The sequence below is a fragment of the Prionailurus bengalensis genome, chromosome B1, assembly GCF_016509475.1.
Source record: "Prionailurus bengalensis isolate Pbe53 chromosome B1, Fcat_Pben_1.1_paternal_pri, whole genome shotgun sequence".
Classification (NCBI taxonomy): Eukaryota; Metazoa; Chordata; class Mammalia; order Carnivora; family Felidae; genus Prionailurus; species Prionailurus bengalensis.
In genome coordinates, this window is record NC_057344.1 from 860,053 (window position 1) to 879,593 (window position 19,541).

Below are 19,541 nucleotides of genomic sequence, written 5' to 3' on the forward strand. Positions count from 1 at the left end.
CCTGTCTCCCCAGGTCCTTGTTCCCATATCACATGTGGTTCTCTGTGCTCCCACCCTCTCCCCAGGTCCTTGTTCCCAGGCCACATGTGGTTCCCTGCGCTCCCGCCCTCTCCCAGGTCCTTGTTCCCAGGTCACATGTGGTTCCCTGCGCTCCCGCCCTGCCCACACCCCCTGTCTCCCTAGGTGCCTGTTCCCAGGTCACATGTGGTTGTGGTCTCGGGTTTTCGGGGCTTCCCCTCACCCTGTCCCCTGCTTGTGAGCACATGACCGCTCTTTCCTGCCTGCTCCACCAGGTCTGCCCCGGCCTTGCCATGGACTCTGGAGCCCCTACCGCTCGGCCTGTCCCCTCAGACTTTGTGCCTAAAAACCCGCTGTTCGTTCAGCTCTGCAGAGCCCTCGAAGCCGACGCTTCTCTGCTGGCATCTGCCCCTCTCCCACTGTTGTACCTGGGGTTCTGTGGGTCTGCAGCCCACCGGCCCCGTGGTGCACTTCTGGGGGCAGGCATGGGGGTGTCTGCCTTATTCCTCCCATCAGATGCTCTGGGGCACATTTGTGAGAAGGACATGACCCCGTCCGCGGGGGCTGCACCTGTCACCAGGCATGGTGTGAGGCACTGCTGGCAGGTGACAGCCTTTGAAAGTTGAAGGTGAACGGGGCGTTTGTGGCATGAAGGAGTCAAGGAGGGTGTTCTATTCAAACTTAATTTGGAACAGTATTTCAATAGGAAAGTGAAGAAAGGTCACTGGGTAGGGCTGAGGAACTGAATGTCCAAAAGGTCAGGCTGCACAGGGTTATACCCATTGCTGCCTTTGGTTGGTGCCTGCAGGACAGAGAACTCACAGGTGCCCCCTGCTCGCCCAAGACCGTGTTCCCGGGCAGGACAGAGAACCCACACGTGCTCCCTGCTTCCTGGTGACCGTGCTCCCGGCGGGACAGAGAACCCACGGGTGCTCTCTGCTTCTGGTGACTGTGCTCCTGGGCGGGACAGAGAACCCACGGGCACCCGCTGCTCACCTGTGACCGTGCTCCCGGGCGGGACAGAGAACCCATGGGTGCTCCCTGCTTCCTGGTGACCGTGCTCCTGGGCGGGACAGAGAACCCACGGGCGCCCCCTGCTCACCCATAACTGTGCTCCCGGGCGGGACAGAGAACCCACGGGTGCTCTCTGCTTCTGGTGACTGTGCTCCTGGGCGGGACAGAGAACCCATGGGTGCTCCCTGCTTCCTGGTGACTGTGCTCCTGGGCATGACAGAGAACCCACGGGCGCCCTCTGCTCACCTGTGACCGTGTTCCCGGGCGGGACAGAGAACCCACGGGCGCCCTCTGCTCACCCGTGGCCATGCTCCCTGGCAGGACAGAGCATCCACAGGCCCGGCCCCGCTCGCCCATGACTGTGCTCCTGGGTGGCCGTGGGTGGAAAGCTTCCACAGGGCAGCCCTTTGCTGTTATGCCAGACGCAGGCGTGGGAGGCCTGCGCAGGGTGCACACGGGGCCTCTCTGTGCGTGTGAGTCCTTGTGCAAGCAGACATAGGGTTGACCTTGGAAGAAGACCATTCAGGGCGCACGTGGCGGTTGCTGTGAGCCTGGGAGCGTCCACCGCACATGATACGCCAGGTGCTACGGGGCTGCCATCCACGAGGAGCCGGGAAGGCCCGCGGAAACGTGGGGGAGGGTGCAGCACGGGGTGGGTATGGGGAGGGCACATTCCGGAGAGCCTGGCCGCCAGAAGGTCTGGGGAGCATCGCGCCCGCCCGGGGTGGAGAGCAGAGCCCGGGCCCCTGGTGGTCTGGGGAGCGCCGCGCACGCACGTGGTAGCGCATGCGCACTTGTTCACGAGCCCTGCCGCTGGCGGTCTCAACGGCCGCCGGGCTGGCTGCTGTCAGAACCCAGAGAACAGCAGACGCGGGCAAGGGCACACGGAAAAGGGGCACCTTGTGTCCTGCTGGTGGGAATGCAAAGTCCCGCAGCCATGTGGAGGTCCAGAGAGGTAAGAAAAGCGCCACCACGGGGGCCAGAATTTCACTAAGTGTACACGCCTCCTGGCGGAAGCAGGGACTTGGGTCCTGTACGGCTGTGCTCACGGCAGCCAGCAGGTGTGTTCCTGTGCAGAGAGGGGCTGAAATGTGTCCGCACGTGTGTTCACACGCGTGCACGTGTGTACGTGTGTGTCCTGTTATGTAGGTGCAGCGTTTCTCCAGAGACTCCCAACTACGACAACGTCGTTTTCTGTTCAGTAGACAGGAAGAAAAACTGGAATAATCCTGAAGAAGAATTGTTTCATGCGTCTCAACCATGCCGAGATGATCGATTAAATGAACGTGCATTTGTGATTTATCTTAGTTACATGTGCTCAGTGCACTCAAATATTCTTACGCTGCAAATAAATTTAATTAAATTTAATTAAATGGATGGAACCAGTATGCGCCCTTGTCTACAGCAGAGAAGCAGGAGGAATGTGAGAGGAGAGGGCTGCTGGAGGCCACGGCCCCACGGTCTTGGGCGAAGACGGGCTGACGTGGCCTCAGGGCCCCGGGGAGCTGCGGCAGTAGTCTCCTGGGTGGATTCAGCCCTCAAAGGGGGGACGCTGTGGTCGTGGCCGAGCACCTGCCCGCCTGTCTGTCTGTCTGTCTCCGCGCTCATTTCTGTCTTTGGGGAGAATGTGTATCGAGTCCCCTCTGTGCGAGGTGCTCCAGTTCGGGGACAGCTTGTGAGTGACACAGCGCCATGTCCCCTGTGTCCCTGCCCAGAGGCCTCAGCAGGGGCCAGGTTGTGGCCCGCCTCCTCACCTGCCCGGGGGTCGACCGCTCCTGGAAGGTGGGGTTCCCCTCATCGTGTACTAAGTCATAGAGGATCCCACCTGCGTGTATAATGCTGCCCTGAAGCTTCCTTGACTGCTGTGCTGGAGATTTGGCTGTCAGTTGATGGCATGGTGGATGGCGTGGTGGGTGGCATGGTGGGTGGTGTGGTGGGTGGTGTGGTGGATGGTGTAGTCAATGGCATGGTGGGTGGCGTGATGGATGGTGTGGTCAATGGTGTGGTGGGTGGCGTGGTCAATGGCATGGTGGGTGGCATGAGGGATGGTGTGGTCAGTGGCATGGTAGGTGGCATGGTCAATGGCGTGGTGGGTCGTGTGGTGGATGGCGTGGTGGTGTGATGGATGGTGTGGTCAATGGCGTGGTGGGTGGTGTGGTGGACGATGTGGTCAGTGGCGTGGTAGGTGACGTGGTGGATGGCGTGGTGGGTGGCGTGTTGGATGGTGTGGTCAGTGGTATGGTGGGTGGCATGAGGGATGGTGTGGTCAGTGGCATGGTAGGTGGTATGGTGGATGGTGTTGTGGTCAGTGGCGTGGTAGGTGGCATGGTCAATGGCATGGTGGGTCGTGTGGTGGATGGCATGGTGGTGGTGTGATGGATGGTGTGGTCAATGGCGTGGTGGGTGGTATGGTGGATGGCATGGTGGATGGCGTGGCAGGTGGTGTGATGGATGGTGTGGTCAGTGGCGTGGTGGGTGGTGTGGTGGACAATGTGGTCAGTGGCGTGGTAGGTGACGTGGTGGATGGCATGGTGGATGGCGTGGCGGGTGGTGTGATGGATGGTGTGGTCAGTGGTGTGGGTGGCGTGGTCAATGACGTAATGACGTGGTGGGTGGTGTGGTGGATGGTGTGGTCAATGGCATGGTGAGTGGCATGATGGATGGTGTGGTCAATGGCGTGGTGGGTGGCACGAGGGATGGTGTGGTCAGTGGCGTGGTGGATGGCGTGGTTGCGGTGCTAAGTGATTCTTGCCTCCTGCCCACATGTGCTTCTCATCACAGGGGTGGCCGTGGGACTGCACTTTGTACCTAAGAGATGCCAGCAGAGGCGCTGCGTTCCTTGTGGTGACCCTGAGGAGCCAGTGGGTGACTGCTTGCCCCCACCCCGTGGCCGTAGGCTCCGGACAGTGGTCTCCGTGTGTCCCCCCCCTTGAAATGGACTCAGTCAGTGAGCTTCATCTGTGTGTCTGCCACCCAGGCACCGGGGGACCGTTTGCCGCTATGGCACAACCAGGGCATTTGCATGTTCTGTGCAGGGTTCTGAAGCCACGGTTGTGAGTGGGCATTTGACAGGCAGTCGCCAGGTCAGCTCACACCACAGTGGTGGAAGTTCTGTTTCTGAAGCCGGAAAGGGTCCATCTGAGCTGTGAAACGGCCAGCAGTCCCATGACATCTCCATTCCTCAGTTTACTCTAAAGTGGGGGAATCTTGGCAGGTTTCCTGAGATCGCCACAGATATGGAATCAGAGCGCGACAGGCGAGCATGTGGCCCGAGGCCCGGACAGTGAGTGCTGTTGGATTTGTGCATCCTGATATCCACGGGTTTGCTTGCAGCCGCCACGCCCTGTATTCATCTGGGGGGCAGTCCCGCCTCGTGGGCCCCACTGGGAGCAGCGGGAAAGGAGCCCTTGGTGTCCTGGGACCCCACAACTCAGACGCAGACCCCTGCACCTGCTGTTTGTTAGGGTCAGTGGTCTGAGGCTGATGACCGCTCCCGCGTGTGTCACTGTACCGAGTACCTCAACAGACACTGACTCTGGGCCCTGGGGCCACAGCACGGCCCCCTGACAGACCGTCCTGCCTGCACAGAGCTCCTGCTCTAGCAGGGCAGGGGGAGAGCGCACAGAAGCAGGAGGTAGCACCAGGCCGTGTAAACTACGAGGGAGCACAGTGTGTGGAGAGCAGAGGAGCGGGTGCGGAGAAATGACCTTGAGAAGGCTGGAGGGACCTCGCAGGGAATCTGGAGGGAGCCATCGGTGAGGACGTCCTGGAAGGGAGCTTGCCAGCAGAGGGCAGCACGGGCAAAGGCCCTGGGGGATGCTTGGCAGGTGGAAGAGCAGCAAAGGGCCCGAGCGGCCGGAGCCCTTGAGGGGGCTGAGATCAGTAGCTCTTGACACAGAGCTCTGGGGGCTTTGGGGCATTTAGGGACCAAGTGTTCTAAGGATGCGTCAGTGTTCTGGGCCAACGATGACATCCAGACTGGCTTAGAAGGTCAGACTGGTTTGTGTGTGAAGACCAGTTTTGGGGCCACAAGAGCGGAAGCAGGCAGGCCAGTCAGGAGGATGCTGGACTCATCGGGCCGGTGGTAGCACGGCCGGGGCAGGAGTGGGGGGCGTGAGACCCTGCCTGAGTCTGATGCAGGCTTCCAAGTGAGGTCTGAGGCCCCCGCCGGGGACAGTGTGCTGGCACCATTTGCAGAGATGTGGTCATGCGTGGACGGGGAGGTTGTTTGTTAGGGGGACACGTTAATTTTGAGATCCCACTGGATGTGTGAGTGGTAACAACAAGTGGGCAGTTGTACGTGTGGGCCTGAGATCCAGGGAGGGGAGTGTGCAGGGCTGGGGGATTCTGGACCAGGGCCCGGGTGGTGATGGAGAAAAACCGTGTCCTCGGCACCCAGAGCTGAGAGGTGAGGCGAGGATTCGGCACAGGAGACTGGGAAGGAGCCGGAAGCCAAGGCGGGGCCCTCCTGTGCTGTCAGAGGGCATGAGTTCAGAGGGAGGCTCGGTTAAGGAGAAGGTTCACAGGTGACGTGGAACCAAGCGTTTCTGTGGGGTCCTGGCGTGGACCCTCAGTGCTCCACTCACATCTCCTGGGGGCACACGTGGCAGGAGTGGGGTGTTGGGTAAGGTGCTTATTTTATAGCGTTAGGCGTTGACCGTTCTTGAACTTTCAGAGAACATAATTGACACAATTACCAGCGTTTCTGTGCGAATAACAGAGCTCTTTAAAGCGCCAGTGTTTGTGGGTCGTCACTGGCCCCCACGTCCCTTCACCTCTGTGGACTGAAGTCTCCGAGACCCCTCACCCTGCAGTCAGGAGGGACCGCCCATTGGTGGTGAGGCTGACCCGTGATTTAAGTCGCTCTTTGCTTTTCCGATGATTTGTTTACAAAAAGTGAGAAATGATGTTTGTTCTCGTAATTTAAGTTGTTGCGCCTTTCCAAAGCTGTTCATAGGACTGTAAGCTCCTAATTAGTTCCTGAGTTCTTAACTTTGTCAATCAATAGTTCCTGAAACTTAGACTAACAAGTGTGTGGGCCAGCATCGTGAAACAGCCAGTCTAAACTCATTACATGCCAATTTCTATTTTTAAACTCAGATAACTGTTCTGTAAAATTAAGCTAATGGTCTCTTCTATAAGAATGGAAATATCTGCAACTTTTCTTGGTCCTTTTCTGTCTGTAACGGGTACAATTTGTGCAGTGTGTGTGCTGGCACTTCTTGGTTCCAGGCGTGCCCCCCCACCCCACCCCGTCTACGAGATACAAGTATATCGTTTGACTTTCAGAAATGAGGTGTTTGACTCCTTCACGAGACCCGAAAGGCAGGCTGTCCTGAGGGGGTTTAGTTTTCTAAATCCTCAGGACCCTGTGAACACCCCGTGAGCGTGGGGTCACCTTCCCAGATCACAGGCGTTTGTTCTGTGCCAGCCGTTGGGGTGGGGGCAGCATGAGGGGCTCGAGGTCCTCACTGCAGACCAAGGATGGTCTCAGGGGACGGTATGAGGAGGCACCCCCATCCCGAGGTCGGCCTCTTGTGACAGCAGCACTGAGGGAAGCTTCTGGAAGTTTGAGTGGAGTGCATGCCTGAGGGAGAGCAGGGCCGGGGTGGTTGGTGAGGGTCTCTCCCAGTGTGGGGCCAGCCCTCCAGTCCCCCCCCCGCCCCGACTTTCTTGTTGAGCAGAATGTAAGTCCATTGGCTTCCCTGGCTTTAGGGCTTGACCCTGACACCCTGTCTCACTGCTTCTCCCCTCCACATGGCTGCCCTGCCTGCCTGTTCCCGTAACAGGGCCTCTCCCCTGCACCCGGTCCTTCCTGGGGGGGTCCCCACCCCCACAGTAAGTGGGACCCCATCCTTCCCAGGGGGTCCCCACCCCACAGTAAGTGGTACCCTGTCCTTCCCCCTGGGGGGCCCCCAGGCCACAGTAACTAGGACCCCATCCTTCCCTCCGGGGGCCCCCCAGACCACAGTAACTAGGACCACATCCTTCCCTCCGGGGGGCCCCCAGACCACAGTAACTAGGACCCCGTCCTTCCCCCTGGGGGACCCCACCCGACAGTAACTAGGACCCCGTCCTTCCCTCTGGGGGGGGGGACCCAGCCCCACAGTAATGAGGACCCACCCCATCCTCCCTGGGCGGCCACGACCCCTCATCCTTCCCAGGGGCCCCCACCCCATAGTAACTAGGACCCTATCCTTCACCCTGGGGGCCCCCAGCCCACAGTAACTAGGACCCCGTCCTTTCCTCTGGGGGGCCCCCCGACCACAGTAACTAGGACCCCATCCTTCCCTCCGGGGGGCCCCCAGACCACAGTAACTAGGACCCCATTCTTCCCTCTGGGTGGGACCCCGCCCCATAGTAACTGGGACCCCGTCCTTCCCTCCGGGGGCCCCCAGCCCACAGTAACTAGGACCCCGTCCTTCCCAGGCAGCCCCCACCCCTCGTCCTTCCCAGGAGCCCCCGGCCCATAGTAACTAGGACCCCGTCCTTCCTTCTGGGGGGGCCCCGCCCCACAGTAACTAGGACCCCATCCTTCCCCCTGGGGGGTCCCCAGCCCACAGTAACTGGGACCCTGTCCTCCCCAGGTGGCCTTCACCCCTCGTGCTTCCCAGGGGCCCCCACCCCATAGTAACTGGGACCCCGTCCTTCCCCCTGGGGGGCCCCACCCCACAGTAACTAGGACCCCACCCTTCCCCCTGGGGGGTCCCCAGCCCACAGTAACTGGGACCCCATCTTCCCCAGGCGGCCCTCACCCCTCGTCCTTCCCAGGGGCCCCCACCCCATAGTAACTGGGACCCCGTCCTTCCCTCCAGGGGGGACTCCGCCCCACAGTAACTGGGACCCCGTCCTTCTCCCCAGGGGGGGCCCCGCCCCACAGTAACGAGGACTCAGGAGCTGGCATTGCTCTGGCAGATGCTCAGTGTCGCCCAGTGAGAATTGGGGAACAATTCGGAAGCCACACGTGCTCAAGAGCACACACCCCTGTCGTGGTGGCTTGGCCCCTCCCCTGTGTCCCCCTCCGTCACGGGGAGAGCCCGAGAGGATGTCCTCACAGGGTGGTCCCGGGCAGTCGCCAGGGCCCCCTGCGCGCAGCCCCACTGCGCTGCGAGCCGGGCTGGGCCGTGCAGACACGGGGGTGCAGCACGAGATCTTTGGTTGAGGAAAACCTCTCCGAGAAGCGCCGGGGCAGTCCCTCACCCCGGTGCTCCCGTGGTCACCTGCTGGTGTTGACGGCACGCAGGGGCTGGGCCCACTCCAGGGCCCAAGATCTCCTGTCTCCGCGGGCTGCCCCGCGGGAGGTTTGCGCCAGGCTTCGTGGCCGAGGACCTCTGCTCTGGGCCTCCAGATGCCGAGGAGGCTGGTGCTGGTCTCTGGCTTCAGCCAGGGTGCTCCAGGGCCACAGAGCCGCAGGGCTCACGGGTATGTCCGTCTGTTCCCCTCTCTGTGTCTCTGTGGCAGGACCTTTGTCGTGAGGAAGTGGCTCGCGCATCACGGAGGCTGCGTCTGCAGGCTGGAGGCTGCGACGAGGGGCTCCGAGAACCAGGCAGCTGCCGGCTCATCTCCCAGGGTGAGGGCAGCAGGCACACTGTGGTGCCGGCTCCCGCCCTGAGGCGGAGAAGCGGGGGCAGCTCCTTCCTCCTCCCCTTTGGTCCTGCTCAGGCCCCGAGGGGACCGAACTATAACGCCACGCTGCCGGTCTGGTGCCGGGTCTGCTGGTGCAGGTGGTCTGTGCTCTGGAAACCCTCAGACGCGCCCAGAAACGGGGTTTCGTCTCAGCACCCTGAGGCCGGTCAAGGACGCCTCGGGACGCACGAAGTTAACCGTGGCCGGCACGGAGCCAGCGGGGTGGGCATCTCCAGCCGGGGGGCACACGGTGGGCCGTGCGTGCAGTCTGACGGCCGTGATCACCCCGAGGAAGGGGTTTGAGGGCGTCGAGGAGCAAAGACGGCGTTTCTGACCACAGCCGTCCTGTAAGCCTGTTGCTCTACCCGCTCTCGGTTTCGAACGTGGGGGGTGTGCTGACGTGTGCCTCTCAGCCGGCCGTTTGCTGAGGGTGCAGAGGCTGGCTCCCTGCTGGCCTGTTTCAAAGAACAGCTCTTGTAAGGCTGGGCAGTGACCTACGTCGTGCACTCAGAAGCGGTTGTTATCATTGGAAACACTCCTCACAGCTCGCTCAGTACGTGGTTCTCGGCCTTGAACATCGCCCCTCAGTTTGTGGATGTGCTGGGTGCCCCGCAGGCCCCCTGAGCTGGCGGCGGCGGGGAGCTCACCGGCTGCAGTGTGTGGTTCCCCCGTTGCCTCACTTGGGTGTGACGTTGGGCTTGGAGTCGTGGCCTCTCCATCTCCAGGGTGTTGGGTGCCAGTGTGGCGACATCGGGCGGATCACTGATGAGGACAGCCGTGTGGAACTTGACCCGCCAGTGGTTCTGGTCGTGTGGCCTCTGCCCATCCAGTGCCATTTCAGCGAGAGGTCCCTGCAGCTAGGTGACTTTGGGGTTTTCCCTCTTTCCCCCTGAAATCGCAGGCAGAACCTTGTTCGGCTTCAGTGAGATGCTTGCACTACAGCGTTGAGAGCGGCTTTTTATTTTGACGTTCTCATCGTGTGGTCATGTCCAGTGGTGTCACGGGGTTTGCTTATTCACATCAGAACCGTGACGGGCTCCTTCCGGCCAGGGCCCATCTGGACGAGCTCCCAGGACAGGGTTTGAGGGCTGCTGTGGGCCGGCAGGGGCAGCCCCCACGTGTGTTTCTCAGCTGTCGCTCCAGCCACCCGACTGAGAGGAGGGGACCGTTGACCTCACTTTGTACGGACGCCCTGAGCTGTGTGTCTGTTGCCACGGAGGTGATGCTCTGTGGTTTGTAAGGAACGTTCAGCGCGGTTTTGTTGTTTGGAACACCACAGCAGTGAAGAGGGGCTATTAACGCCGTCTGGCGGGTTGAGTTTTAATCCTTGTGTTGACATCCATCTTTCCAGCACGCAGCATGATGTGCACGCACGAACCCTGCACGTGCAGTGTCTCGGGGGCTGTTGTCCAGCAGAGATGCACCCGCCTCCCCGGAGGGGCACGCGGTCACCCCGGGTCTCCTGTGTGTGACAGATGACAGCCGTTCTGCCGACAGAACAGTCCCTTGGTGGAGGGAGGGAGGGTCCAAGGAGGCCCAGCCGTGGGCACAGAGCCAGAGAGCCTGCCCTCCCCACGCCCTCAGCGGGCAGGTGGGGCACCTGCAGGAGGCTCATGTTCACTGTGTGGTGAAGTCCCTCCGGTCCCCCGGACGTGCTTGCATTTTGTGTGAAATACAAGCCAGTTTCCAGTTTCCAGCATCGATGAGCATTCTCTCACCCTCCCCTCCCCCAGCACGCTCACCAGACGGTGCATTTGTCACACCTAGTGATGTCGCCGTCACCCGGAGTCCACAGTCTACACCGGGGTCCCTCTTGGTGTCTTGCATCCTGTGGGTTTGCGGAAACGTGCGATAACTTGTGTCCGTCCTTCCGGTGTCACCCAGCCTAGTCTCACTGCCCCACGCCCCTCCGTGCTCCACCTGTTCGTCCTCCCTCCTCCCACAACCCCTGGCAGCCAGCCTCTCACCTTCTCAGTGTGTCCGTAGTTTTGCCTTTTCCAGGACGTCCTGGAGCTGGAGTGACACAGTAAGTAGTCTTTCCAGATCGGCTTCTTTCCCTGAGCGATGCGCATTAAGGTTCCCGCGTGCTTTCATGGTTGGATAGCTCACCTCTTTTTCATGCTGAACGGTATTGTATTGTTTGGATGGATGGACCACTTTATCCATCCATCTGCTGAGGGGCTTCCAAGTTTGGGCAATTATGATAAAGCTGCTGTAAACTTCTGCGTACAGGCATTTGCGTGGACGTGAGTTTTCAACTGCTTTGGGAAATATCAAGGAGCAGGATTTCTGAATTGTACGTCAAGAGTATGGTTAGTTCTGTAAGAAACAGCCACCCTGCATCCCCTAGAAACAGCCATCCTGTGTCCTGTAGAAACAGCCACCCTGGGTCCCCTAGAAACAGCCATCCTGCGTCCTGTAGAAACAGCCACCCTGGGTCCCCTAGAAACAGCCACCCTGGGTCCCCTAGAAACAGCCATCCTGCGTCCTGTAGAAACAGCCACCCTGGGTCCCTTAGAAACAGTCATCCCGCATCCTGTAGAAACAGCCACCCTGGGTCCCCTAGAAACAGCCATCCTGCGTCCTGTAGAAACAGCCACCCTGGGTCCCCTAGAAACAGCCATCCTGGGTCCCTTAGAAACAGCCATCCCGCATCCTGTAGAAACAGCCACCCCCTGTCCCCTAGAAACAGCTATCCTGCGTCCCGTAGAAACAGCTACCCTGGGTCCCCTAGAAACAGCCACCCTGGGTCCCCTAGAAACAGCCACCCTGGGTCCCCTAGAAACAGCCATCCTGTGTCCTGTAGAAACAGCCACCCTGGGTCCCCTAGAAACAGCCACCCTGGGTCCCCTAGAAACAGCCACCCTGGGTCCCCTAGAAACAGCCACCCTGGGTCCCTTAGAAACAGTCATCCCGCATCCTGTAGAAACAGCCACCCCCTGTCCCCTAGAAACAGCCATCCTGCGTCCCCTGCAGAGGGAGAGGGACAGCTTCCGTTGCTCACGTCCTCGTTCACCAGCACTTGGCGTGCTCAGTGCTCTGGGTTTGGGCTGTCCTCACAGGTGTGGGTGGCGTCTCCTTGTCTGAATTTGCGTTTCCCTGATGCCACGGGATGTGGCGTGTCTTCTCACGTGCCCCTTTGCTGTCAGTCAAGGTCTTTGGCCCACGGCTTGAGTTGTCTGTTTTCTCGTTGGGTGTTCTGTGCGCATTTTGGATAGTAGTCCTTTATGAGGTGTGTCTTATGCGGGTATTTTCTCCCAGCCTGTGACTTGTGTCTTCTCTAGACAGTGCCTTTCACAGAGCAGAAGATTTTAATTTTCATCAGGTGCAGCTTACTAATTCTTTCTTTCATGGCTCGTGCCCGGGGTGTTGTACCCACAAGGTCGCCTCCCTGAGGACGTGCGTCTAGGGTTTTCTTCTGTGCTGTGCACTAGGGGATTCATAGTTTTGTCCTTTACGTTTAACCTGTGATCTACTTCGCGCTGTTTTTTGTGAAGGCTGCAAGTTCTGTGTCTGGATTCATCATTTTGCGCGTGGACGCCTTTGTTGTGAAGACCATCCGTCTGCTCCGCTGTGTTGCCGGGGTCCCTTTGCCAGAGAAGAGCTGTCTGTGCTTATGTTCCACTGGTCTGTCTGTTCTTTGGCTGATACCGTGCTGCCTTGATGACTGGTGTTTAAATAGAAGCACTTGACCTGAGTCCTTTTCTTACAGCCCTTCGTAAACATTTTATCCTGAAGTGACTCTGGATTGGGCCAGACTGTGCTCATGTTTTGTTCTTGCTCCTAGCGTTTGCCTTATCCGGGTTTGCCGGATGTGGGTTTTGTATGAGGTAACGACTGAGTTCAGGTGTGTCTGACTTATAATGAGAAAGCTATAAAAATGTGTGGAAGCACTTTAATTCCAAATAGGTGTTTTGCTCATATTTGTCATTTTGTAATGCCCTTAAGGGCAGGGCCAGGCGCTTGGGTGGCTCAGTTGGTTGAGCGCCCGACTCTTGATTTCGGCTCAGGTCATGCATGATCTTACGGTTTGTGAGTTTGAGCCCCAGTTTGGGCTCTGTGCTGACAGTGTGGAGCCTGCTTAGGATTCTCTCTCTCCCTCTCTCTGCCCCTCCCCCACTTATTCTCTCTCTCTCTCTCTCTCTCTCTCAAAATAAATAAACATTAAACGAATAAACACCCTTCAGGACAATTTAATACTGCTTTCCTATAATTGTAAAAATCATTGTGCAGACTGGCCATACATTATTTTATGTGAGTTAATTTTAATTATCATGTGACTCCTACATGTACACACTATAAAAAGTGAAGTGGTTTTAGGAGGTGTGTGAAGAGCGGCCCCGCCCTGTCCTGCTGCCTGGAGACCCCTGTCCCCTCCCAGTGCCCCGCTGGCGTGTGTGGAAGACGGGGCCTCTCCGGCCCCTCCCCCTGTGCTCAGTGTCCCTTATGTCCTGATTTTTGGGTAAATCGATGGTCAGTACTTCGATCACATTCAGTTTATAGGATCACACCTCTTTTTTTGGTAACGTCTTTTATTGTTTGTTAATTGCCTTATTCTTTACTGTCTTAACATTTTTTATCCTTCTTTCCTGTGTGTTCAGCCTGCATCTGTCCTCCGCACTCCCTCCTTCCCTGGAGCCATGGCCGGGTGTCACGTGGGGACCCTCCACCTGAGTGTGGCCCTCGCCTCCCCGGGGGTGGGGGGGGTGGGGGGGTGGCCTCTCGGGCTCTCTGTCTGCTCCTGCCACAGGTCTTGTGGGGTCATTTTAGAAAGTGACCCATTTTATGCCTTGCTTGTCTCATGGTGTCTTCTGTTTCTCCCTTGGAATTTCTAAAACACCGTTTCTGCATATTCTAGCTTCCAGTATTTAGTATTTTGGTTGAGTTTGGGACTGTTTGTTCTGGGTTTTCATGATGGTGAATCTTAGGCTCGTCACGTTGTGCTGGCTGTGCCAGGAGCTCAGTGGGCCTGTTGAGTCCGAAATTACGTCGTTCAGACCTGTGGATCATGACCGTCTGTGTGATGCTGTGTGTTGTTTCGTGGCCTTTCATTCTGGACCTCCCACTGGCCAGAATGGTGTGCCCCCGGGATGGCCACATAACCTCTGTTCTCTCCTTTTTTCCCCTCTTTATATAATTTTTCTCTAAACCTTCTGGGAGACTTCCTTGAATTTGTTTTTTCAACTATTTTTTAAAATTTTATATTCATTTTTGTTTTCTTTTTAAATTTCCAAAAGCTGTTTCTTGTTCTGTAGATTTCCCTTTTATAAGGATAGCATCCTGTTCTTGGGTCACGGACAAAATCTCTCCTCCGTCTTTCTGCAATGTTAATTATCATTATCTTAAAATGTTCTCTTGTTTTGGTAATGCTTCTGTTTCCTCTGATTTTGTTTTTCTTAGTCACTGTCAGAGTGGGGGGTTTCTTTAAATGCATGATAATCCTCAGCTGTGAGTTTTCATTAAGTGCAAGACATTAAACATTTATGTGGCGTTGGTTTTTGGTGAGTAAATGGGGCTTATTGGCTGGTGGAATTTTCCACACAGATCTTGTGGCAAGCCAGTTTTAATTGGAAAGCCTACGTTAATAGGAGGTATTTTCTCTTGGCTTTTTTCATTTTTCAGAGGAGAATATTCTGGTCTCCTGCTTGGGGAGGACGGGGGTGGGGCAGGTGACAGGCCAGGGTTCTCCTTCTGGAAGAAGGTGAAGCAGGTGGGAGGCAGAACCTTTGGGCGTGCCGGCTTTGTGTCTCGCTTCTGTGCAGCCCCGGGATCACTCCCCAGCACCCGTGTGCTTTTGCTTCCTCTGGTTCATGTCTCTGGGTGTGGGAGGGGGGCCTGAGCACGACACACTCCGGTGTGGCTGCTTGTGCCCTCCCTGGAGACACCGTGTGCTTCTGAGCCCCAAACTTCTGGTGCTGAGTCCTTGCCGAGAAATCTTGGACAGTCAGAGCCTAGATTTATGGCTCTCCTCTTTCTGCTCCTTATCTTTTTTTTTTAAGTTTATTTGTTAATTTTGAGAGAGAGGGAGAGAGAATCCCAAGAATCTGAGCTGTCAGCATGGAGCCCAGTGCAGGGCTCGAACCCACAAACTGTGTGATCTTGATATGAGCTGAGATCACGAGTCAGATGCTTAACCGACTGAGCCCCGCCCCCCAGACGCCCCTTTCTGCTCCTTATCTGTCAAGCACCTGTTGAAATCCTTTCCGTACGTGCTCAGACACTTGGTTCTTGTGTGTGAGTTTTTATCTCAGCCGCTCTGCCGACTTAAAGTCATGTCTCTGTGTGTCGAAGGGACGGGTTAATTGAATGTGTTGTTGTGTTTACACAGCATAAGCTGCATGCTGGGCTGGTTCAGTTCGCCGAGTGTGTTTCCTGTCCAGGGAGCATCAGTGTCGCTTGGGAGCTCAGTAGAAGTGTAGATTCTGGGTGTGTCTGTGCACCTGTGTGTTTAAAGGCATAGGAGAGATTTATTGAAGATTGGGAACAAAATCTTTTTCCAGAGCTTTGTTGTGGTATAATTGACACACAAAAACTACAGTTTGAGGAGTTGGGATGTGGACACACACCATCCCCACAGTCAAGGCCGTGAACGTGGCCATCGCCTCCCGAAGTGCCCTCGCCCCTCCTCGTGGTGTGGTGGGCACCCCCTACATACCATCTGCCTGCACACATTCCAGGAGCTTGGCATAGCATCGCGGATGGCGGGTGCTGCGTGTGCACAGGCCTCCCGAGCTCCTTCTCCTGCCCAGAAACATGGGTGAGTGCAGAGCTGGTGGGGCGGGGGGGGGGGGGCTGTGCTTACAGCCCCCTGCATCGCGCTGATGCAGGCAGAGTGTGATGACGCACCCCTGCCCCACTCACATGTGACCATCGAGGCTGCTGGTGGCTGAGGCTTGCCCTGTGCGCGTGCGTGTGCCCTGAGGGTGTAACAGTGGCCTGTATCACTAGGAATAGGGACGTCTCCGTCTGTGAACGCCCCTCTTCCAGTCCACCCTCCAGTGTGGGAGTGCGTGCAAACTCCCTTCATCCCCACAGCCGCCCTGAACGTGTTTTCTTTGGAGATGCGAGCTGATGGGCATGGTGCGTGTGCGGCAGCCGCCTCCCCGGCCAGCTGCTGCGAGGGGCCGCCACGGGCACGGGGCTCGACTGAGCACACGGGAGGTGGGCCGGGCCCCAGGGCAAGTGTGGGGCCGGGGGCCAGCCTCTGTGTGGCCGTGTGCCCTGCAGCAGGTGCCTAAGCTGGTCACTGCTGCTCAGCTCCCCTTGGGAGGGAGGCATAGGAGAGAAAGCCTGTCAGACATGTGCAGATCCGTGGTCCTGGCTGTGAAGTGGGGGCCACATGTAAATCCGTGTGCAAATCTGTGGTCCTGGCTGTGACGCGGGGGCCGTGTGCAGATCTGTGTGCAGATCCGTGGTCCTGCCTGGGAAGCGGGGGCCACGTGCAAATCCGTGTGCAAATCCGTGGTCCTGGCTGTGACGCGGAAGCCTGACTGTCTCATTTCGCGAGAGCCACAGACACGGCTTCTTGTCGGGACCTTCCTGCAGCTCTTGGCTAACAGTTATCGGCCGGGAAGAGGGGCCTGAGCAGCTTGGTGTACCCCGTGCTCCCTGCGCTGCAGAACGTGTCTGAGGCTCACGTGCCCCGTGGAGCGCGTTGCGCTGCGCGGTGTTATTTTGCAGATGTAAAGGGCACTAGCTCGTTACCTGGGCCGTAGGAAGTAAGGCTGTGAGGGCCTCCAGCTCACGTGGCTCGTTGAGTCCACATCCAGCTTCTCGTGACCACACGGGGATGGAGAGGCTTCTTGCCTGGATGGAGGGAGAAGGGGCGAGGACGAAACAGCACCCCTGAGAAATTTTATTTTTTAAATATGAATGTGGTTGACACAGGATGTTGCCTCCAGACCTTGTTTTCTTCTGAAAGATGATGCACATATTTGAGGTCTGCGCCATTCAATACGGCGGCCACAGCCACACTTGCACTTGAAATGTGGACAGTGCGACCGAGGACCAGAATTTCGAATTTTAATTGACTTCACTTACTTTCACTTAACTTCGCCCGTGTGGCCAGTCAGCGCCGTGTTGGGTCAGCAGCACTGGATCTGAGGCTCTGGCTCTCTTGACCTGACGTCTTAGGTAAACCCTGCTCGGGTTGGCCCCACCAGGAGTCAGGATGCAGGGAGGAGTGAAAGCTTGAACTTGACATTCGGGGAATGGATTGTCAGTTGGAAGACTCTGGACACAGGACGCAGAGGACGTAGGCAGCAGCGGTTTCCGAGAGCACGTGCTGTGGGTGTCATGCTCGTGATTACGTGGGCAGGTGCCCGTGGATGTGTTCTGTGGGGTGCAGAGCACGGTGTCCCCCAGGTATTCTCCGCAGTAAATGCTCTCCTGCAACAGGCAGGTTAGTGGCATTGAGCCTTTACAAGTGCCGTTGGGCAGGCAGGGTGATTTCATTCCCTTCTGCTGTTTTCTGCGGAGGCTTCAGGGAGGGAGCGAGGGTCCTGTGGGGTCCCCGGCCCAGCCCGAGCTGGTGGCGAGGAAGAGACGTGAGGCTGTGGCGCCTGCCGGGATCGAGCACCTGTGTGTCACCTGTGGCCATAGTGAGGAGGAGCTTGTCGAGATTAGGGATGGGTGCTAGTTTTGAACTCACATGGTCTGCCCTCAGGAAAGTCACAAGTGGATTCTATGGCTGCTTGTGATTTCTCTGGACCCATGTGTCCTCTTGCCTTGGGGTCACGTGAGAAGAGCCACGCGGCTTGTTCACAGAGACTGCGGTGGCCAGGGTGGGCTGAGCGCTGCCTCGGTGGGACCCTGGAATGAGCAAGTGGCCATGCCCGTTGGTGGCCGCGTGGGGCAGCGTCTAGGGTGGGGGCTGGGATGGGGAGAATTGCGGGGTCGGGTGCAGAGGCCTGTTGAGGCTTAGTTGTGTGTGTGGGTGCTATGCATGGGAGTTCCTGTGGCTTGCTTTTAGAATCACTCGTCTAATAAGCTGACGTGTGTTTGTGGACATCTGTGTGGCTCTCGAGGTCTTTCTTCCCTGACACAGATGCCACAGGATGGACCCCAGTGGGGTGTGATTGCCCTGGCGTATCGGGGCCTGGAAGGGGGTCTTCCTATCTGTGGACAGTCCCTGTGGAGCGTGCAGCCCCCCAACCCCACCCCAGGCGGGAATCACGGAGTCTGAGGAAGCCCTTGTCACCACTGTGGTCTTTCCCACTGGTTCCTGCACTGCCTAGAACCACAGACTTGTGGTGTCTCTTAGGTTTGTTTAGACTTGGAAATTGGGAATACCATTTTGTCTGCAGCTGATGATACTTGGGCGTGAATTATTCCTTCCCTGGTGTGGAGGGATGGCAGGCAGCATGGAAGAGAAGGCCGATGCTCTTTCAGAGCGAAGCTTCCGTGACTGTTAGTTCCACCTATTACAACAGGCTGTGCGCTTGACTGGATCGCAAGGCGATCAAGGGCAGACCCTGGGCTCGGTGCCCCCTGCCTCCCCCTGCCTCTCCCCTCTTCCTCTCCCTCTCCCTGCCTCTCCTCCCTCCCTGCCTTCCCCCCTTCTCCCCCTCCCTCTCCCTGCCTCTCCCCTCTTCCCTCTCTCCCTGCCTCTCCCCCCTCACCCTCCCTCTCCCCCCTCACCCTCCCTCTCCCCCCTCTCCCTGCCTCTCCCCCCTCCCTCTCTGCCTAACTCCCCCCCCCCCCGCCCTGCTTCTCCCTCCCTCCCTCTCCCCCCTCCCTGCCTCTCCCTCTCTCTTCACTAAGTAATTGCTCCGAGATAAGTAATGCCTGCTTCTGGGCTGAGAGTCTTGGATGGGTGTAATCACAGAGGGTTGAGGAATGGTTGCAGCTTCATCGGTGGAAAACTCTGGATGGAAGTCCAGCTTTTACTGTGATTGAGTTAGAACACAGAATCGTAAATCCCCACATGGTCTCTTCAGTGCAGCTTCTTTCAGCCTGTGCTTTGCCGTCGCCTTACACTGCTGTTTTCTGGGGAGAAAGCTATTTTCTGTTATTTTCACCTTCCCTTCACTTATCAAATAAGATATTTCCTTCATCATTTACGACCAAACCGTGAATGTAAATAGAGCCTTTTCTCCCACATTGCTCTTTGTGACTCATCCTAGATGAAAGCATCTGTGCCTGCATCCCACAAGACAGGCTCCATATACTGCCGCTGTATGGTTCTCCACTTTCAGGCTCTAATTGCGTCTAATATTTTAAAAGCCATCACAAAAATTGGTGGGCCCATTTGCCTTATTGTAGGAGTCCCTTGAGTGCAGCTTTCAAGATCCTCTCAGGACCCATTAGGGGCATCTATGAAATAGAACTGCATTACCATTCTGGAACAGCATATATAATCAGCACACCTACCTGATTAACCTTTTTGATGAAAAATGTGTGTCATCAAAATTTTTCTGAATTGTTTAATTTGTCAGATCGTTCTGGGCGTGATGACCCTGTGCGACATGGAGCGACCTTATTAGAGAAACACTGCTGCAGTTAATGAGACACCTTTCTCCACCTGAGTGATAACCAGATGTATCTTATTTGTATGTTTTGAAACAGGTTTTGCCTGGCATTCTGCAGAAGCATTGCTGTATCTTACCAGACAGGAATACAGGTAAATATATTTTGTTCTTCTGATGTGAGCTGACGGGTTTTCTCTCGGTGGAAAATTTGAGAAATATGATTGCATAATTTAGACACCTTGTGTTTTTAGCTGTTGTTTAGTGCAAGATTGTATATTGACTGAAACAAGCGAAAAACTGGATTGTTCAGTTTTGCGGTGAGTTACAGCCTGAGCTCGGAGATCTGTTTCTCTTTGACAAAGTAAATATATTTAGATGATTGTTGTCTTAGGCTTTTAAGGGAAACTGGTTGTC

At 56.9% G+C, this 19,541-nt stretch overlaps 1 protein-coding gene across 4 annotated transcripts in view; it reads left to right on the forward strand.

The window, feature by feature from the left end:
- DLGAP2 (DLG associated protein 2) overlaps positions 1–19,541 on the forward strand; it is a 791,263-nt gene that overhangs the window by 164,889 nt on the left and 606,833 nt on the right. For 2 of the 4 annotated variants that reach the window (XM_043557186.1, XM_043557195.1), the window contains exons 1-2: positions 1,859–1,987; positions 19,225–19,279. In XM_043557186.1, coding sequence (XP_043413121.1) covers positions 1,952–1,987; positions 19,225–19,279 — 91 coding nt within the window. In that variant the 5' untranslated portion in view covers positions 1,859–1,951. Of the gene's footprint in view, positions 1–1,857; positions 1,988–19,224; positions 19,280–19,541 lie in introns of those variants that run through there. The other 2 variants (XM_043557191.1, XM_043557189.1) reach the window with 2 other exon arrangements.